This window comes from Stegodyphus dumicola, chromosome 3 (genome assembly GCF_044657685.1).
Source record: "Stegodyphus dumicola isolate Sdum_Otavi_A_Nest chromosome 3, ASM4465768v1".
Classification (NCBI taxonomy): domain Eukaryota; kingdom Metazoa; phylum Arthropoda; class Arachnida; order Araneae; family Eresidae; genus Stegodyphus; species Stegodyphus dumicola.
This window is the reverse complement of record NC_140770.1, coordinates 154,419,513-154,440,835: the sequence shown is the minus strand read 5'-3', so window position 1 is coordinate 154,440,835 and position 21,323 is coordinate 154,419,513. Positions and strand designations below refer to the sequence as shown.

The following is a 21,323-nucleotide window of genomic DNA, read 5'->3' as shown; positions in this document are numbered from 1 at the left end:
AAAAAATTGTTGAAAATTCAAGTTGCATTTCGAATTAATTGTGTAAAATGTCTATTGATTGATATATTTACTCTATTAATCTGAAAGAATAATTATTCGAATTAGAAATACTAGAAGGATTACTTTCTTTATTCAGATAAACTAGTAATGAACAGCAGAGTATTTGAAATATAAAGCAATTAACTCCTTTAAACCAGTAGTTGCTTCGAAAGAAAAACAATTTAATTATGGGATGTGTGGCGCCATAAATTGTTGTCCAAAGAAATATGCACAATGAATGCAAAACTGCTTCACCAAATAGATATATGACAACAGTATTTTCTTAATTACTTCATATATAAGGAAAAAATAGTTTTCAAATGCATAGTAACGCACTTTTGATCTCGAAAATTCCTAAAATTCTTCTTTACTTTAGGAAATTTTCTTTTCTATCTTCATGAAAAATCTCCTCTTTTTTTTTTCCCGAAAAAATATTCTTTTAATAAATAATTTGTGATAAAGTAAGTAATATCTTTATTTGCATTTAACAAAAAATTTTCTGCAATGTATTTATTTTCCAATTGGCTCGTATTTACAATAATTTTGGAACATAAAAACAGTCATATAATTCAGAATTTTAATATAGCTTAAATTTTTGTACAGAGATTCGAATATTTCGATTTTAGTTACACTAACACTGCGGAATCTATTTGTTATTATATACAATAGGAATGCTGTAGTATTTGTACTTGGTACATGTGTCTGCTTGATGTGTTTCATTTCTTGAATAAAGGCTTTTTAATCCTTCCGTCTGGCAATCCAAAGATATATACATAATGTCAGAATTATTAATGAACCAATTACAGCACCTATAACTATGGGTATGAGTGTGCTTTTCTCTGGAAAAAAATAAAACTTATGATATAAACATTCTAAAGAGATAAAATAAATATTAAATATTTTAAAATTTTCTTTCGTATTATAATATAAAATTTAAACTAGCTAACTCTGCAGCCAGTTTTATTAATTACAATATTTTATTATAACAATGGTATGCATTTTATGCTTTGAAAACGTTTCCATTCAAAAGATTTCATTTTCAAAAGATTTCAAAGAATACATTTTCCTTTGCTTAGAGCTAAAATTTAATGGCAAAGATTTTTTAGAATGGTTAGAAATTTCCTTTGAATTATTTTAGAATTATCTGTTTAAAATGTAATAATTTGTTCATATTTAAGCATTTTTAATTCGTAAATGATATTCAGTTCAGTAACGCATGAATCGAAGCAGTTAAACTGATACCGAATAGAATGGGAAAAGACTTCTAAAGTTAAACTGATCCTGAAAGGAATTATATTTGTCAAGTACTCTTAGACATAGACTATGGATCAAACATGAAGTAAACTCCTATGAATTTTGGTGATCGTTTTACATGACAAGAAATTGTAATGTAATGTACATTCGTTTGGTTTGTTAAATTTAATTTTGTTCAGTAAGTGAAGTTCGTTTACATAAATTTTTTTCTTCAAATTTCTTCCAAAAATACAAGACCTATATTAACAGGTTGCGCAAAATATTGAAATGAATTACTAAATACCGAAATTTTTAAGTTTATATTTCTTATTAAAAAGTATGATCTAATTTCTTTAAGAATTCTTTGTTTCTTTCATAAATTCATGTCAGTTTTGGAAGCAACTAAGGCTTCAAAATTTCATGTCCTTTGCATATCAGGATATTCAAATAGAGTTTATTTTGTTTAAATGCGGGTATCTATAAATTCTCAATCCACTTTAGTTAAACTTGATAAAACCGTTGGAACAAGTTACATTTTATTAAAGACCATGATATGTACGATGTAATGTAATTCACTTCGATATGACTTTTTTTATATATGAATAAAGCGTAATTTCTTCTACACTATGCTACTTGTTAAATTTAGCTCTGGTACATACATAGACAGTGGACAGATGCAGTCAGGTTGTTTCAGTTGCTGGCTGAACACTTTGCATGGTGTCTACAGCAAGTGTGTACTTAGTTTTTCTGGATTTTAATCACCTGTAACACTTCTCAGAACTCTATTAACGATTAAGCAAAATAAGCACGTGCTTAGAGCATGAAGGAAAGGGGGCGTGGCAAAAATTTCCCAGTGACGGTTTTATCATGGAATGTATGGGCAATGAATTTGAATTAGGAGGTGAAGAAAAGCTTCAGCGACACAGTAACGCCGCGGAGAAAACAGAGTTGAAAATGTGTAAGGCGTGGATGAAATTTAAACAAGCCTTGAAATTCATTTACGCATGGCTCTTAAAAAAAAAAAAAAAATACAAGCCTTGAAATTTATTTACGCATGGCTCTTGAAAAACAAGCCTTGAAATTCTTTTATGCATGGCTCCAAAACTCTCAACAACATCTTAGAATCTGTCAAAGCGCAAATTCTTTGTATAAAAACTTTAATACTTATTCCTTTTCATGTTATAAATATCTTTAAAGTGCTAGCTAGCATTACATTAAAAAAACTATTTCATGACAAAAAGAAGGCAATAAAAAATCACATGTAATGAACGATTAAATGGAAACTTATTCGTTCTCATTGGAACATTTTATTTTAAAATTATAATTAGACTATTAAATTGGCCGAATCCCCAAAACAAATTTCCTCAAATCCATCAGGTTTCAACATAATCATAGTGCTAGCCACAAAATGAAGATTCCTAGAAACCCTCCTCCATGAAAAGGACAACATAACGTCTTCGAAAGGAAACAATTCCAAATTTACACCGATCTTAAACCCTAAATCTTATTTCGAAACCAAGAGGTTAATTTGTTCCGTGAACAAGATTACTTCTGTGATTTAATTTTAGAAAATAGAATGAAGTATATAATCAGAGAAAACTTACCGGCTGGAACGCACATTCCATCCTGCTCTCGGAATCTTTCTTTACAGGTACACAATTGATCGACACATCTACTGTTATTAAAATTGCATTGCCGGGAGTAGGAACAATTTCCTTCTGTTAAATTTAAAGCTAAAATAAAGAAATAATACAGTTAAAGAATTAGGTTATTTATATGTAGACGAAGGACAAAATAATGCGAACATCTGTGAAAAATTATGACGTATTTCACACCTGCAGTATAGCCACGCCACCTGCAACAGAAGTCTGTCACCTAGTTGAACGTGAAGAGAAAGGTATCAGTCTCTCAACAGCAGTCACCTGCGTTGCATGCTTCGATCGAACTGACTGAGAGAAGTTGAAATGTCAGACCTGTCAGAGTTCCAAAGAGGAATGATAGTTGGAGCGCAAGTGGAACATCGGTTACGGAAACAGCAAACCTTGTGGGGTATGCAAGGAGTACAGTATCAGCCGTTATGACAACGTACACGAAAGAGGTTAAGACGACGTCTTCAAAGCACAGCATGGTCGAAAGTCAAAGCTGGTTGATAGGGATAGACGGGTCTTGAAGCGCATAATAGCCCTAAAGCACAAGCAATCGTTATCCGAGATAGCATCGAAAATAAACAGTCATCTCCAGGACCCCCTTTCAACAAAAACTATCAAAAGGAAACTTCATGCTGCGAAGATTTATGGCAGAGTGGCAATTCGTAAACCCTTGGTGAGAGCAACTAATGCTTTCAAGCGACGCTAATTGTGCAGAGATCATAAAGGCTGGTCCCCACAGCAGTGGCAACAGGTAATATGGTCAGATGAATCGTCATTCATCCTATTTCAGACGACCGGACGCGTTTATGTCTGGAAAACGTCCAAAGAAGCGTTTCATCCTGACTGCCTCTTGCCGACTGTGAAGCATGGGGGTGGCGCCATTATGGTATGGGGTGCGATATCTTGGCGCGGTCTTGGGCCACTTGTTATTCTGCAGGGGAGGATGACATCCAATCACTATCTAAGCATTCTAGGGGAATCATATCCATCCTTTTGTTCAGACTGTATTCCTTGGGGAGCGAATGCTTTTTCAAGGCGACAACGCCCCCATCCACACTGCTAGTTGTATTCAAGAATGGTTCGAAGAGCATGACGATGCAATTCAACATCTCGCTTGGCCCCCTCAGTCTCCGGACTTAAATATTTTTGAACATTTATGGGCATATTTGGAGTCCAAACTTCGTTCCCGATTTCCACCTCTCTCCGGACTTTCGGAATTGGAGACCACTGTGCAGGAGGAATGACTTAATATTCCTTTAAATATTGTCCATGACCTTTATGCATCTATCCCACGTCGCATTCAATCTATACTTTAGTCAAAGGGTGGTCCAACCCCCTATTAATAAAGATTTTCCATTATTTCACAGGTGTTCCTATTATTTTGTTCTCCATCTGTATAAGAGTTTTACTTTAATAATTAAAATAGCGCAGTGCATTTATAATTTACTTAGTTTTATTTAGGTTGTTTCTTAGTCTAGATAAATTTTGGAACCAGTCCTTGACCCATTTCCATCGAGACGATTATTCGTAGAAACACAGAAATTATTTAGTAAGCTGCGAATTTTCTAACGATTCGAATAAGGGAACGCTTGAAATTCGCTACGGTATTATTGCGTTTTTCTTTTCTGACACCAGTTGTTACGTTATTTTCTTCCTTCACGTTCGTACGGGGTTCGTGTGGATTTGGAGTGAACAATGACGATACTACCTAAAGTATCGAAACACACTTTATTGTCCAGTATTGTCAGGACAACTCCAAAACACGTTTAGCGTCGTCGATGAACTACTATAAACATGCTGACACAATCAGCGACACAGCTTCCAGGTTATCAGGCTATCACGGTGGAGACAGCTTCACGACAAAACATTAGAATACAGCTCTCGACTCTGCTTGGTCGTTCTCGGAACTCCACGTACTCTCGAGACTTTCCACGCTGCAATTCGAGATGCACTCGAAGACACACAGAGCACAGCTCCGGACTCTTCCGTTCAGTCGTTTCCGGAGCTCAACACGCTCTCTCGACGATGCACTAACGGCGATACACTACGAGACTCTTTCGGTGCACTCGACCATCCACTCGGCACTCGCTGCCCGGCTGTCAACTCGCTCGACTCCGCAGGAATTGACTCGCTAGACGAGACACCAACTCGATACTAATTATCTCGCACTCTAGACGAGGCACTCTCTACTTGCCCTCTCGAAGAGGCACTCCCTCCATACTAACTGTCTCGCACTCTCGAGGCACACACACACACTGACTGCGGACCAGCAGGGTTTATATAGCTTTCGGCTTGTGTTCGAGAACATTCTGGGTTAAACAGGTAAGAATTCGTTCCAAAATATTCTCCATCCGTCCATGACATATCACCAATTTTTTTGCCAAATAAACGATTTCTCGCCAAATGTGGCAACCATGCCTTCCCTTGCCATTTTATGGCAACCCTAAGCCTGCTTTGCGGGGAAGCCATCTTACCGCGCCTGTACATTTCGTAACACTGCCCCTCCCAAGGACTGTACTCCCCGGGCAGTGCAGTCCTTGTTCAGAAGCATAATTCGATACAAACAAAACGTAATAAAACAAACAAATAACACAAATAAAACAAATATTTACACTATGTACAAGTTATATATACACAAATTAAACACATAACAGTTTCAAATTATACAAATTAAAGTTCTGAATGAATTTTATTCTCAGTCTTTTCATTAAAATATACCCGGGCCAAATACTTTTGCACTGCAGTTCTCAGATGCATTTCTGTTTTGCATATCACAATCTGAAGATATAGTCCTTTCAGACTTTTCATCCACAGGAAGATGTGAAACAGTTTGTTCACCACTCTGTAGTTAGTTCGCAGCATGCATACAGTTCACCTCGGTATTTTTAGCAGCTGATATATGCTTATTTTCCTCCGTTTCCTGGGAACTAGCTCCAAATTCTGCATCAGAGTCATGAACAGAACCCAATTCTTTACAAACACAAGTATCCAGGTTTAGAATCAAGTCCTTATCTGCACGATCAGCACAATGAGACGCTCACATAATTTGCGAGGTGGGTGAATTTTCTTGCAATACTGGAGCGCACTGCATCATGTTCGAGAGAATGCCATTTTTGGAAGGGCCATTGTTAGGCCGTTGCTTCCTGAGGCTTACTTAATGTTTATCCAAGTAGCGGATTCTCGTGGCCTTCGGCACGAGAAATTTTTCTGCGTCAGTTCTCAAGTGAAATAACGGAATGAGATAATAGAATTTTTTAATACCTTAAACATCGATATTAGCTAAAATTTTCCATCGTACTACTCATTTTTTTTTTCAATATGTCATCAAGTACTTCCAACCCTGGGTCAAACGCCGTGAAGAAAACAAATAATACACCGTTCCCAGAGAGAAATGAAGATCCTCATATAGTGCCATCGATTTCTTGCTCCTCGGAGTTCTAGGAACTTTTCATCCTATACGTTGTTTCTGGATTGAACTTTCATCTTAAGCGTGGGGTTAAGACCCACTTCAGATTCGAATTTAACAAAAATATTCTCTTGATCATCGGAGCGTCATCTTCGCGGAAGTTTGCTTCAATTCAACTGAATCGGCTGTGTCGTCCACCTTCGGAAGGGATGTGCTTCCTGCTGTCACCGTTGCCCTACCGAACTGTTCGGTCATACATCTTGCATAGTGTTAATTGCCATTTTCCAGAACTTTCGCCTGCTTCTTATTAACAGATGATTGCGCCTTATTCAGTAACACGACGTCCAAGATGGTTTTCATCTCTCCCATCTTATAGCTGCCCGTCTGGATGTCAAGCTAAGTTTTTTTTTGTTTGCTTTAATTGTCTGAGGTTATAGATTTCTGCAGTTAAAAGGATTGAAATAATTTAATTTGTTGAACTTTAAAATTTTTGTAGTTGATAAATTTAACCTTACTCTATAGAAATCATTTCTTGTGTGTCGATTAAGTAAAAGTATTAGATTGACTAAGGAATTATAACCTTATTTAAATTATTGTAACTTAGTGTAATTGGTTAAAGAAAATTAAGTTCTTCATAAAATTATTTAATTGAACTCGTGGATTTCCTTCATGGTGAGGATTGATTTGTAATAGTGTCATTATTTGAGCCTCTTTGCTCCTCTCAGGGATTAATTTTGCTTGTAGGATTGTAATAGCATGAATTAGATTAATATTTTGTCCGGTTAAACTATACTTTTAAAAATAGAAAATTATTATGTTCAATAACTATTTTTAATTAATGGTATTAAGTGCAATAGTCTGCAGTATTTCTTTGTATTGATTATTCTGTGTGAAGTGTTTTCTATTTTTTTTTTTTTTTGGAAAAGTGTAACTTGTTAAAATTATTTTTTTTTTCTCCCCGGGGAGGGTATTGTTCATTTATTCAAAGTTTTATTCTGATATGTTTACTTGATTGTAAAAATAATTATAGTAGATATTTTTAAAGGATAAAGTTAAAGTAATATTACTCAGTAAGAGTATGGATTTGTAAAACTCAATATTTTACAGAACTGTTTGAATATATTTGGTTTTTCCTAAGTAATGGATATAGTAATTGCAGAAGAATTAAATAAATAGGTTCATTTTCTAGATCAGTCAATGGTTATTTTATTTTGTGTGCTCATGATTTTCACCAGTCTACAACTCAAATTGATTTTAGGGTTAATCCGGTTAACACAACGCGATGATAAGATTTTATTGATACTAGTATTTTACTGTTGTAAGAGTATTTTAAGTGTTATGGTCTTTCAGGTACATTTCAAAAACGACATAACACCTATAATCATTTTATATAAAACCTAAGCATTTTATAGAATGATAAATGCTCTTCAGGTAAAGTATGAAAAAAAAATGGTCATTATAAGGCTTTTATTTAAAAGACTTATTCCTCAAAAAAAAAAAAAAAAAAAAGTGTTATTTAAAAAAATAATGAAAAAGTTAAAAATAATTAGAAATTTTTATTCAAAATACAAAAAGAAAAATGAAAATTGTGCGAAACAAAATTTCGCAAAATTTTCATACAAACATAAGAAATTACAATTAACCTTTTTTTTTTTTTTTTTTTTTTTTTTTTTTTGCAATGGGATAGGCCTTGATTGACATTTTTAATTCACTTCATGACTTTCTTCACACAAAGGCATTTCGCATTTCTGCCCTTTGTTTTACACATGACAAATCTTCGGCCACTTCCACTGGACTGAGTAGTTGCAACTGAGCAGAGAAGAATTTCGTGATCCGAAGTACCTTTAATTCTAAGCAAGTTCTTGGAACATAAGATGAATTGTGATCTCGTATACAGTTGTTTTAAAATTCTTTCAGAAGTTTCAAGTTAGTAGAAACTATCCTCTGTCACACTCATTACAGCATGACAATATATTCCACGAATTGTTATATACTTTCCTCAGACACTGTATATAATATACTTCGCAGATTTGTCATTTGGCATTCTATAGAATACATAAGCAATGTATGAAATATTTAATCGCTTCATACACTGCAAGCCAGTTTTAGGCATTCTATAAAATGTCTAGGTATTTTGTAGAACGCCGGATTTCATACTTTGGCGGTAATATAAAAGTACGAAGGTATTATGGTGGCGTGGTGGTTATGTGCTTGGTGTATATCCTTGAATTGACATGAATCCATTTTCTTAAACATAACCTTTATTCACACACACCATAACTTTAAACACAACTGAAATAACAGAACGAAATAACAAAACCACTAAACTAAAATTCAAACATCCTACGCTGCAGCTAAGGGCAAAGTGTGCGAGTTCATTGCCACGCTAGCAGTTTTTACATAAACCACATGACGTGGATTGGCTGCGCACGCAGTCGAACATTAGATTGCCACAGAGTATCCCCCCAGTGAGACTGTCACGACACAAAAAGGTTGGCTGTAAATTTCCAATTTAAGTTATGCACATTCAAATAACAGTCATACTTTAAAATTGTACGTACAAAAAGAAATACAAATATATGAATATGTGGCGTTCCGACAGATACTTCAACTTCTACTCATGAGAGGCGCCACGCGTAAAATCCAGTTCTTAATCGGAGCAGAAAAGCGACGTCATTACTCACTCAGACTTCTCGTCAGACAACTGTACGCGGCGGTAGCATGAACTGTGTTCCGAGCTCTGCGTTGATCGCTGCAATGTAATTTAAATTGTAATTTAGTACTTAATATATTCTTTTGTTATAGGAGATTGTCTACTCTTATTTTCTTTAATTATATCATGCATTAAGCACACGACCACCAAAAGTGGTGACCTTTTGTCTGAGCACGTTACTGACAATGGATTTTCAACGACCCTAAGCCACGTGCATCCAAGGCATTCTGAAGAACTGACTAAAAATAACAACGAATATGGACATTAAACGTATGCTACAACGTACCCCTTCAATTGTTTCTAGAAGTATTGATATATATTGCTTGTGTTTTTTTCAAAGTCGTGCATATCATCGCAAGGAGCTTCAGCAAATCATCAATGTGATCTGTTCCGTTCCGCTGACTTCGCCAGTCGTGCAATAATTCTTCGATCATTCAACTTTTGTGACAAATGTGATACAATAGTGATTTTCGCTAAATGTGCTACGTCAGTAATTTTTCTGCAACGTGCTACGGCAAAATTCTTCCCTCAGTGTTCGAAAGTAGTGAAATTTTTTCCCATGTGCTACAGGAGTGATTTCCTTTTTCCTTCGAAAGTGCCTTAGCAGTGTGAAGTGGTGATTTTGTGTGTGCGCAATACAAAATGAACGCATCATTTTTTTTTTCTCAAATAGGGGTTTCATTTCAAATGCCTTTCGGTAAAATATTATTTGTGTGTGTGTATCGTTATGTAAATTTTTTCTGCATGGTTAAAATATTTATTATCATGGCAAAATATCAATAGTGTATCCTCTTGCTACAATATTTGTGCTGTTAAGTGTTTATTAATTAAAGTGAAAATTATCTATCACTATGCCAGACGATATTCCACCAAAGCCACAAATCGCACGTGTTGCGGTGAAGCCACCGCTTTTCTGGAAAAATAATCCTTCATTGTGGTTCGCTCAGATCGAAGCACAATTTTCTATCGCTCGCATTAGTGAGGATTCTACAAAATTCAACCATGTAGTTGCAGCAATTGAGTCTGATATTCTGAATTCAGTGCATGACTTAATTCTCAAACCACCTGATTGTGATAAATACTCCAAACTGAAACAGAGGCTCATTGAAATCTATTCAGAAAGTGAATCTTCAAAAGTACGTACTTTACTACAAGGACTTGAACTTGGAGATCAGCGACCTTCATACTTGCTGTCACGAATGCGTGATCTGGCAGGAAGCCATTTTAGTGACGACTTGTTGAAGTCACTATGGCTTTCGCGTCTCCCTAATAACATACAAATAATTCTTGCTGCTTCCAATGAAGATCTAACCCGTTTAGCAGCAATGGCTGACAAAATTAATCAACTTGTTACTCCAGCTTATGTCAGTGCTGCTAATGCTGCACCTTCCAGTTCATCCCTCGAACAACAAGTGGCTGAATTGACCAAAAAAGTATCTGAACTCTCTACAAGTCTTCATGCTTCACGGAGATACAATCGATCAAATCACGGCCCACGTAATAAATTTCGTGCCCGAAACAGGAGTCGATCTCGTCAATACTCGAACAATACTCGAACGCAGTACAAAGAACCCACAAGTGGCATATGTTTTTATCATATGAATTTTGGCGCTCAAGCTCGCAAGTGTGCCCCTCCATGCACTTTTGAACAAGCGGGAAACTAATTGGGCGGCCTTCTGCTGGCCAACAGAATGTCCGCCACATCGACAGAATAGTACTGGCTGATCGTTCAACTCAGTTATGTTTTCTAGTAGATACTGGAGCTGACATATCAGTGCTCCCGAGAACTAAAACAAATGCTCACCAACTTAATAAACTTGTACTGTATGCAGCCAATGGTACCCAAATTGCAACCTACGCACCAAACTATTGACACTTGATTTAAACTTGCGCCGGACTTTCAACTGGCCTTTTATTATTGCGGATGTAACTCAAGCAATTATTGGTGTCGACTTCTTGACACATTTCCACCTTCTAGTGGATGTCAAGAATAATTGCTTAATTGATGCTACAACTCAGCTGACATCACAGGGCCAAGCTTCTCACATACCGAACGTAACTACCAACATAAGTGTTGTATCGGGCAGCACACGGTTTCATCGGCTATTAGCAGAATCCCTGACATTTTAAATCCATCCAAATCAGGGCAGCATACTCATCAGCCAGAAGTGTATCATCACATTGAAACACATGGCCCACCTGTATTTTCCAAGCCTCGTCGTCTTTCTCCAGAGATGCTAAAAGCTGCTCGCAAAGAATTTGAATTCATGCTAGCACAGGGAACCATTCGCCCATCTAAAAGTCCATGGGCCGGTCCACTTCACATGGTTAAAAAGTCTAATGGTGACTGGCGGCCTTGTGGAGATTATCGTCGACTTAATGCCGTCACAGTCCCTGACAGATATCCAGTCCCACATATCCAAGACTGTACCCATCTTTTTCATGGAACAAACATATTTTCTACCCTCGATCTTGCCAGAGCATATCATCAGATCCCAGTGCATGCTGAAGATGTGCCCAAGACCGCAGTGACCACACCATTTGGTCTCTTTGAGTACTTATATATGCCATTTGTCCTTCGCAATGCTGGCCAAATATTTCAGCGTTTCATACACCAAGTACTGTCTGGCCTCGATTTCTGCATCCCATATTTTGATGATATCCTGGTTGCATCTACAGATGCGGAAGAACATTTTCAACATCTGCGTCAGCTTTTCACTCGCCTTAAACATCATGGATTAAAACTAAATCCATCCAAATGTGTACTTAGTCAACCCTCAGTTTCCTTTCTTGGATGTCGTATCACCCAGAATGGAGTCAAACCTTTACCGGAAAGAGTCAAAGCAATTAAAGACCTACCTCAGCCCAAAACCATCTCTGAACTGAAGCGTTTTCTAGCAATGTTAAATTTCTACCGACGCTTTCTGTCAAATGCCGCAAAAACACAGGCCTGCCTACATGAGTTTCTGAAGAATAGCAAATAAAAACGATCGAGCTGTCCCTTGGACTGAATCTGCATCTGCAGCATTCGTGCAATGCAAACACGATCTGGCAAATGCAGCCACACTTTCTTATCACTCACCTAGTGATAAGCTCTCTATAATGGTAGATGCATCTGACACGGCCATAGGAGCAATGCTTCAAGCCCATACCACTAAAGGACTTTCCCCAATGGCATTCTTCTCCAGAAAACTTACTACTGCAGAAAGGAAATACAGCACATATGACAGGGAGCTACTTGCTGTGTACTGTGCTGTTAAATACTTTCGGCACAACTTGGAAGGACACGACTTCATCATTTTCACCGATCATCGACCATTAACCTTCGCTTTTAGAAAAAACTCTGACTCATGTTCTCCTCGTCAGCTTCGACATCTGGATTTCATCGCCCAGTTTAGTACAGATATCAGATATGTCTCTGGTACTGATAATTGTGTCGCTGATGCCTTGTCTCGGGTAAACAATATCAACCTCACCACCCCAGATTTCTCTGAAATTGCAAAAGCTCAATTGCATGATGAGGAACTCAAGAACCTAATCTCAAATCCACAAACCTCCCTTCAGTTACAACCGCTGCACATTGATCCAACGCTTAAAATTTACTGTGACATACAGAACAATAGAATACGTCCCTATATTCCTGTCAATTTTAGACGTGAAGTGTTTAATGCCTTGCACAATTTGGCATATCCTGGAATCCGTGCCACCAAAAAGCTGATCGCAGACAGATTTGTCTGGCCAGCAATGAATCAAGACATCACAGAATGGACTCGTTCATGTATTAGATGTCAACGGTGTAAAGTATCCCGTCACACTCACAGCCCCATTCAAAAATTTAACCTTCCAGCAAGACGCTTTGATCATGTGCACTTAGACTTGGTTGGCCCATTGCTTCCTTCAAATGGTTACACTTACCTCCTCACTTGTATTGATCGGTACACAAGATGGCCTGAAGCCATTCCTATTGAAAATATATCCGCTGAAACTGTAGCTCGAGCATTCATCTCCCAGTGGCTTTCAAGATTTGGCATGCCTACCACCATCACTACGGACCAAGGCCGACAATTTCAATGTCACTTGTTCACATCCCTCACCTCTCTTCTTGGCATTCGCCATATTCGCACAACACCATACCATCCATCTGGAAATGGGATGGTGGAACGCTTTCACCGATCTCTCAAACAAGGTCTGAAGTGCCACAGTAGCACAGACTGGACAGAAGCCTTACCCCTAGTCTTGCTTGGTCTTCGCACAGCATTCAAAGAAGACATTGGTAGCACTTGTGCTGAAATGTTATATGGTGCAACCCTCCGTCTGCCAGGTGAATTCTTTCACCCAGAATCTACTCCAGGTTATCGACCCTCCAACATTCCTTCAACGTTTACGTGAGACCATGAGCAATAACTCGCCAACCCCAGCATCTTCGCATAACCGGCCAAGCTATTTTGTACATCTTGCGCTTGAGACATCTTCGCACGTATTCGTGCGCAACGATGCAATTAAGCCAACTTTAACACCTTCATATGATGGTCCAATCAAAGTTGTCAAACGAACACCGAAACATTTCACCTTCATCTGCAATGGCAAACAATCAGTGATTGGAATCGATCGTCTCAAACCAGCATTTCTAATGCAAGATCCAATAACTTCCTCATCAACGTCACTCCCGGAAGAAAGCTTACATCCCGTTAAAGAGCAACCTAAAACTACCAGATCTGGAAGAAAGGTTAAATTTAACTCAAAGTACTTATAACGTACCGATGGTACTTGGGGGGGGAGTACTGTGGCGTTCCGACATACTTCAACTTCTATTCATGAGATGGCGCCACGTGTAAAATCCAGTTCTTAATCGGAGCAGAAAAGCGACGTCATTACTCACTCAGACTTCTCGTCAGACAACTGTACGCGGCGGTAGCATGAACTGTGTTCCGAGCTCTGCGTTGATCGCTGCAATGTAATTTAAATTGTAATTTAGTACTTAATATATTCTTTTGTTATAGGAGATTGTCTACTCTTATTTTCTTTAATTATATCATGCATTAAGCACACGACCACCAAAAATAGTAATAATACATTTACAATTCTGATCGGAATATATACCCATACAATGCATAGCTTAGTTAAACAGAAATAATGAAAAGTTAATAAGCATTTTATATAACTCAATACATATGCAAAAATAAATTATTCCAAGTATCTATACATTGTAACATTTGCAGCAAACCACAAGAGAAAACTTTACTCATATTACAGTAATTAGTTTTTTAGGAAAATGAACACGACGTCCACTTCGGGTAACTACTTGTTTTGGAACAATTTTTGAGTCTTTTTGAGAGTGGAAACTGAGGAATTACAGGTGAATTTATGCATTCTGACAACATATATGCTGGTTTTAAACGATCGATTGTAACTGTAATCTTTTTTTTATATACCTCAATAATAAAATTTTTATCCATTCGTTTAACCACTGTATGAGGACCAGTGTAAGGTGGAGTTAGAGGTGGTTTAACAGAATCGATACGCAGAAATACATGAGAACAGGTTTGAAGTGCTGGATGTACATAAATTGTTGATTGAATATGCCTAGAGGTTAGAACAGGTCTAACTAAATGCATGACTGATCGAAGTTGCGACACATAATATTCAGTAGGCGATCCAATATTTGTAGCATTCAGCATATCTGACAGTAATCTAAGTGTAGTACCGTAGACAAGTTCAGCGCAAGTGGCATTTATATCTTTATTAATGGCAGATCTAATACCCAACAGAACAATAGGCAGAATTTCAGTCCATTTTGGGTTGTTATGAGCCATTATTGAGCTTTTAAGTTGCCTGTGAAATCTCTCAATCAGTCCATTGGACTGAGGATGATAAGCAGTATAATTCTAATGCGATGTGTACCCAAAATTTTCATTAAATCCTTAAATAAGTGAAATTCAAAATTTCGGCCTTGATCAATTGTTATTGATACCGGGCAGACAAATCTTGCTATACAATTATGCACTAACACTTTGCAAGTCGTCTGAGCTGATATGTCAACAGTAGTTATGACTTCTGGCCATCTGGTAAACCTGTCAATAATTGTCATGCAATAACGGTTACCTTCAGACGGTGGAAAAGGACCTATGAAATCAATATGAATATGTGCAAATCCTGCATCAGGCAAGGAAAAGGTACCCAACGGTGATTTCGTAAGCCTATGAATTTTAGAACTTTGGCACTGTAGACATGATTGAACTGCAGTTTTAATAAATATTTTCATATTAGGCCAAAAATAGCGCTTAGTAATTAATTTTGTTGAAGTTGAAATACCAGCATGAGAAAGACAGTGAATCTTCTGAAATATTTTAGAGCGAAAAGATTCAGCTATGAAAGGTAGAGGTATACCTGTGTCCATATTACAGTAAAGAGTAACATCTTCTAAAGGAAAATAATGTTTCTCAAGTTTAAAAACTAGTGAAGATTGAGATAAGTAATTTTGAATTTCAGAGTCCTGAATTTGTGCTTCGGATAACTTTTTATAATCAATGTGTTGATTATCAGAAACTGCATCTATTTCTACCCTAGATAAGGCATCAACAACAATATTATCACGACCTTTGATGTATCGTATGTCACTGGAAAATTGGCCAATAAAATCAAGATAACGAAGTTGTCGTGGAGAACACTTTTCGGGCTTCTGCTTAAAAGCATATATTAAGGGCTTTCGGTCAGTGTAGATTGTAAAGACCCTGCCTTCAAGCATGTGCCGAAACTTCCTAATAGACAAATAAATTGCCAATAGTTCTCGATCATAAGTTGACAATTTCCTTTGACTTTTGCTGAGTTTAACGGATAGAAACGCAATGGGTTCCCAAACTGAATTACGCAGTTGCATTAATGAGCTACCAACCGCAACGTCCGATGCATCAGTACAAAGTTTCAAAGTCGCACCAGGAATTGGGTGTTTGAAAAGGGTTGCCTCAGCAATTGCCTTTTTTGCATTTTCGAATGCATTCTCGGCTTCGTCGTCCCATTCGAGAGGATATTTTTTTTGTTTTGCTTGGTTGTGAAGTTTCCTTTTATTAATGCGGCCTTCCAGTAACCTATTCAAGGGAGCTAAAACATGTGAAGCTCTTGGGACAAAACGTCTGTAAAAATTAAATATGCCAAGAAATTTCCTTAACTGAGTTAATGTGTTTGGTTTAGGAAATTTTTGAATAGCTTTTACCCTCTCGGGTAAATGTTTTAAACCCTGTTAAGATACATGAAAACCCAAAAACTCCAAAGAAGTTAAACCAAAACTGCATTTAGATACATTAAGTCTTAACCCATAATTATTTAATCTTCCATAAACGGCTTTTAAGTGTATCAAATTCTCATTTTCGTCTTTTGACGCTATCAATATATCGTCGAAAAAAGCAAATACTCCTGGCAGTTCGCGAGTTACTTCATCAATAAAGCGTTGAAAGGTTGCAGCTGCATTGCATAACCCAAATTGCATTCTTGTGCTCTCAAAAGGTCCAAAAGGAGTGGTAATAGCCGTTTTATGGATATCAGAGGGATTAATTGGAATTTGGTGATATGCTTTAACCAAATCTAATCGAGAAAATACCTTTGTTCCATGTAACTCCGCTGCAAAATCGCAAATATTGGGGACAGGATACTTATCCTTCACTGTCTGATCGTTTAACCTCCGAAAATCTCCCACAGGTCTCAATTCATTTGTGCCTTTTTTTGACACCATGTGAAGAGGAGAGGAGTAATTACTTTTGGAGGGTCGCATGTGACCTAAATTGATCATTTTCTGAATTTCATGCTTAGCAATTTTTAATCTATCTGGAGCTAATCTCCTTGGCTTACATGAAACAGGAGGACCAATGGTTTCAATGAAATGCATAGTATTATGCTTAACAGTCTCATTGAGATCAGGAAGCTTTGACAGTGAAGGATAGTTAGACAGTAATTTATCATAAATACAATTTGAAATAATTGCTTTAAGAGAATATAAATGTGTGTTAATTACAGTGCAGATAACTTTTAAATGTGTTTTTAAATCAACAAGTGTTTTGTTCCTTAAATCAGGTAACAAATTAAAATAATGCAAGAAATCAGATCCAACAATATTTGTTGACACTTTACACACATAAAAAGTAAAATTAAAATTACGACGAAGTCCAAGGTCAATACTTAACGCTTTTTGTCCATAAACTGGAATAGGGGTACCATTTGCTGCAGAAAACGTCATAACAGGTGTTTGAAGCGCTTCCTGCCTAGTTGCTGAAAGAAGACTGACGTCTGAGCCAGTGTCGCACAAAAATATTCTATTCGATTTCCTGTCTCTAATGAAAAGGCGATGAGACTCAGAGGGTAAAGCGCATGTCGCCACTACCCTTTCCCTGATACGTTTCCCTGGAATCTACATGGTAGAACACACTCTTTAGCTTTGTCACTATATTTATGATGATACCAACAATAGGAACAGTTCGAAGCAGCTTTAGCTGAAGGGCTTCGCTTCCTGTTATAGCGATTTTTAGAAGTACTGCGTGATCGTCGTAGAGACAAAACCTCGCTACGCAATTTGCACACTTCCTCTATCAGGGAAACCAATTTAGAATTCTCAGAGACATTGAGAGGTACACAAGAAGAAACTTCGCTTACCTGAGCGGGTGTAACTTCCAATATTCTATCCGCGATACTGGCAGCTTTCGATGAATCGAGCGGCTCAACCGACGCTAGAATAGACTGAACATTTGGCGGCATCTGGTGCATGAATAATTCCAATAACAAAGAGTCAGGCACTTTGTATTTTTCAGCCCTCCTAGTCATTACTCGTAGAAGTTCTGATGGCTTTCTATCTCCAAGTTGCTCGCCGGTGAGTAATTTCCGTATTTCACTCGTACTGCTTTCACCACAGCGTTCCGTAATAGCAGCTTTGAGGTCTTCGTAAGAAGCATCTGTCTGTTCCCGGAGAATGAAATCTCTAACCAACGCAGCAATTTCCGGCGGCAAATGAGCGACGCAGTTGTTAATTTTGTCTTCCAATCCGTAATAGGCTTGGGTGCGGCTAAAGCAATAGTTGCTTCACACATAACAAACCACAAAGCCGGGTCAATCGGATTATAAATTGGAATCTTGACTGCTGTTGTTTCCTCCATGTCTGTGGCTGAAGGGAAAAACACAAAAGTTCTGGAACCAAGCTTTTGAATGAACAACCAGTATAAGCTTCATGCAAGTAGCCGGATCGCCATTTTATGGTCGTTGACGTCGGGTCACCATTTTATGGTGGCGTGGTTATCTGCTTGGTGTATATCCTTGAATTGACATGATTCCATTTCCTTAAACATATCCTTTATTCACACACACCATAACTTTAAACACAACTGAAATAACAGAACGAAATAACAAAACCACTAAACTAAAATTCAAACATCCTGTGCTGCAGCTAAGGGCGAAGTGTGCGAGTTCACTGCCGCGCTAGCAGTTTTTACATAAACCACATGACGTGGATTGGCTGCGCACGCAGTCGAACATTAGATTGCAACAGTATCCATCATCTTGTCTCAACTTCAAGTGAATATTGTAAAAATCTGCATTACTTGAAAATTAAATTAAGATAAAAACAGTGGAATTATAACGAAGTCATTTAAACACAATACATTAGAAAATAAGAGGTTGAAAAATAAGGAAGCGTATTATTTTCCTTCTGATTTTTGATATAATCAGATGAAGGTTTCATAGCTAACTCTAAGCATTTTGCTATCGATGCAATTTCTGTGGGTCCTAAATTCTGTTGCTCGGCACCTCCCTAAATTCTAAAATCCCTGTTGCCTCTAGATTTTTCTACCAGGTGCCTCTTCTAAATTCAAAAAATTTTGCCATCCCCAAATTTAACGCACCTAGCTTCTTTAAATTCTAAAAAATTTGCCGCCTCTAAATTCCTCCTCTCCGTTCGATCACGCCGATAGCCCGGCCTTGGAAAATTTTTTCTTTTAAAAAATGAACAAGCAAATAAGTAAAAATCGCTACGAGGCTATCGTCAACAAGGATTCAAGGATGCGAGAAATCGTAGAACTTCTGGTTAACAAACCCTAAAAATATTTTAGGGTATTGAAGTTAGGTGTTAGTTCCCAGGAGTATTACGCCATTTAATTCTGGGATTGTAAAATTTTTCTAAAGCGTCGTTATCAAAAGAGTAACGATTTTATTAATAATACGAATTTTCGAACCTCAGTTTAGCTTGGATTATGAAAATATCAAAATATCTGCCAACCCGCTAGAAGATAAGAAAATTCTTAGAAAGCTGCGTCTTTCTATTTGAGAAAAGAATACAGCGTCAGTGAAATGGCAATTTTTGACAAAATGTTATATTCAACTTTAAATCTCAGTCTAGTTACTGATATCAAGAATGATAAATTTAATATCAAATTGTGGACACCTTTTTGGTCATTTGAAGACATTTGAAGCAAGAATTTCCAAGTAGCCTTACCACAACTATGTGCAGAGTTAAAGGATAAAATTGGTAATTGACTCACAATTAGAGATTTGCGAGTCGATGAAAATAACTGTGTATTGAAATTTGAAATTGTCCAAGTTTGAAACTTATTTTTATGCTTTTATCAAGCCACATGTTTGGCAAACATTAAAAGAACAATAGCTGTTGTTTGGTAAATTTGAAACTCTCACTCGTGGTCGGTTGGTGCGAAAGATTTAATTGCTTCAAAAAATACCATCCCATATATTTAAAGGCTATTTCTTAGCTCTGCTAATGTTCGGAACAGCTAAGATTGTCCAAAAGCTGCTACAGCGCATTAAGGCGGCTGTTTGTCTATTGGCGAGATGAATTTGTTATGTAACTGCAAAACAATATATACTTGCCTTCTCGCAGCAGCAATTAGCACAAGAATAAGCAGGGTTACTACTTATTGAAGTCTTCAGGGAAGTGCAATGTATGTAATGTAATGAATGTGTTATCTTCGTTTTTCCTTTCTAAACATTCCACTTTCTAATTCCTGGTGACTGGGTTAACTACACGAATTTTTCTTTTGTTACACAAATACAGCTGACTACTCTTAACTATTTCGCATCGGTACAAGCGAAAGTCTGTTCCTCTCAAACAACTAAAACGGCCCTACATACGAAATATTTTGGAATCGTTTTCCTCCCCCCATCCCAAGTAGAATGCTACAACGTTAACAATAACCTACTTAAGTTAAGCGATTACTTTCTTTTGGGGATCTTTGTGCGGTTTTACCCACTGTGCGCAGTTTTCCTTAGGATAAGATTGCAAGTACGAGCATTAATAGCTAAACGTCGATTCTAAACAAAGGAGGGGGAAGTACATTCAAATAAGAGAGCTACTTTTAGTTGCTTCAAAAGAATGATTGGCACGTTATTTAACAACTCCCGAAACCATTGAGCCATGCACTAGCGTGATGGAGGAAAATACCAGGTAGAAAAAGGATGCAGGCATTCGGGCGACCTACCGATATTTGAATGCACGGTCGTTTTGGTGGATTTCGCTGGGAAAGAGTTAAAAGAATCCTTCATTGAGACAGCTTTCTAAAGGCAGATGACCCAGGCATAATCAGATCTAACCTACTAATTCAGAAGTCAAACAACAAAATGCAACTGAGGATGGTGGTTCGGTAAAACCATCGAAAGTAGTCCTGTGAAAATTTTGAAAATATAGCGCCGATTTTTGTTGTTTGACTTCTGAATTAGATCTAACCTAGTCCAAACCTTCTTTCTCTCTCATCCAGAGTGGAGCTGCTGGTGTTGCCATTGGACCCAACACGAATTTTTTTCTTATCAGTCAAAGTTCTTTTTAAATACTGATTTTTTTAATGTCCGATTCTTAAAAGAGAAAGTAAAGTACTGAATTTGTCATCGGAGGGCAGCAAAATGCTTTATTCATTCCAATATGGCGAAGTACACGACAATTACCTTTTTTGAACGAAAAGAACGCCTTTGTTAATGACTTTTTAAGGGAACTTTGCTTTTTTAGCGTTACTCAATGAGAAACACTGCGAAAACAGCCTTGCGACTAGTTTTTTGGCTGCCATTCGAATCTCGGTCAAGCTACCACTGTTCAGCGATTGTAACCATTCGGCCATTAGTCGGCAGCCGTAAGGAAAACCTAAGTACTTTTTTTACCTGAGATAATAAGAAAAATATGTTCCTTTACATACAATGAAATTAAATTTATATCGTCTACTTCAATTTAATAAATTTTTAATCAAGGTCTATAAAGCATTTTTAATAGCAGTTCTTTTTGCACCCTCTCGTCACTAAAAAGTGTATC

At 37.3% G+C, this 21,323-nt stretch overlaps 1 protein-coding gene across 1 annotated transcript in view; it reads right to left on the bottom strand.

Moving 5' to 3' along the window:
* Positions 1 to 602: 602 nt before the first annotated feature.
* LOC118202654 (uncharacterized) overlaps positions 603 to 21,323 on the bottom strand; it is a 62,686-nt gene continuing 41,965 nt past the window's right edge. The window contains exons 5-6 of the mRNA XM_035374819.2: positions 2,877 to 3,005; positions 603 to 878 (exon numbers count right to left, since the gene is read on the bottom strand). Of these exons, the coding sequence (XP_035230710.1) occupies positions 778 to 878; positions 2,877 to 3,005 (230 nt within the window). The 3' untranslated portion in view covers positions 603 to 777. The remainder of the gene's footprint in view (positions 879 to 2,876; positions 3,006 to 21,323) is intronic.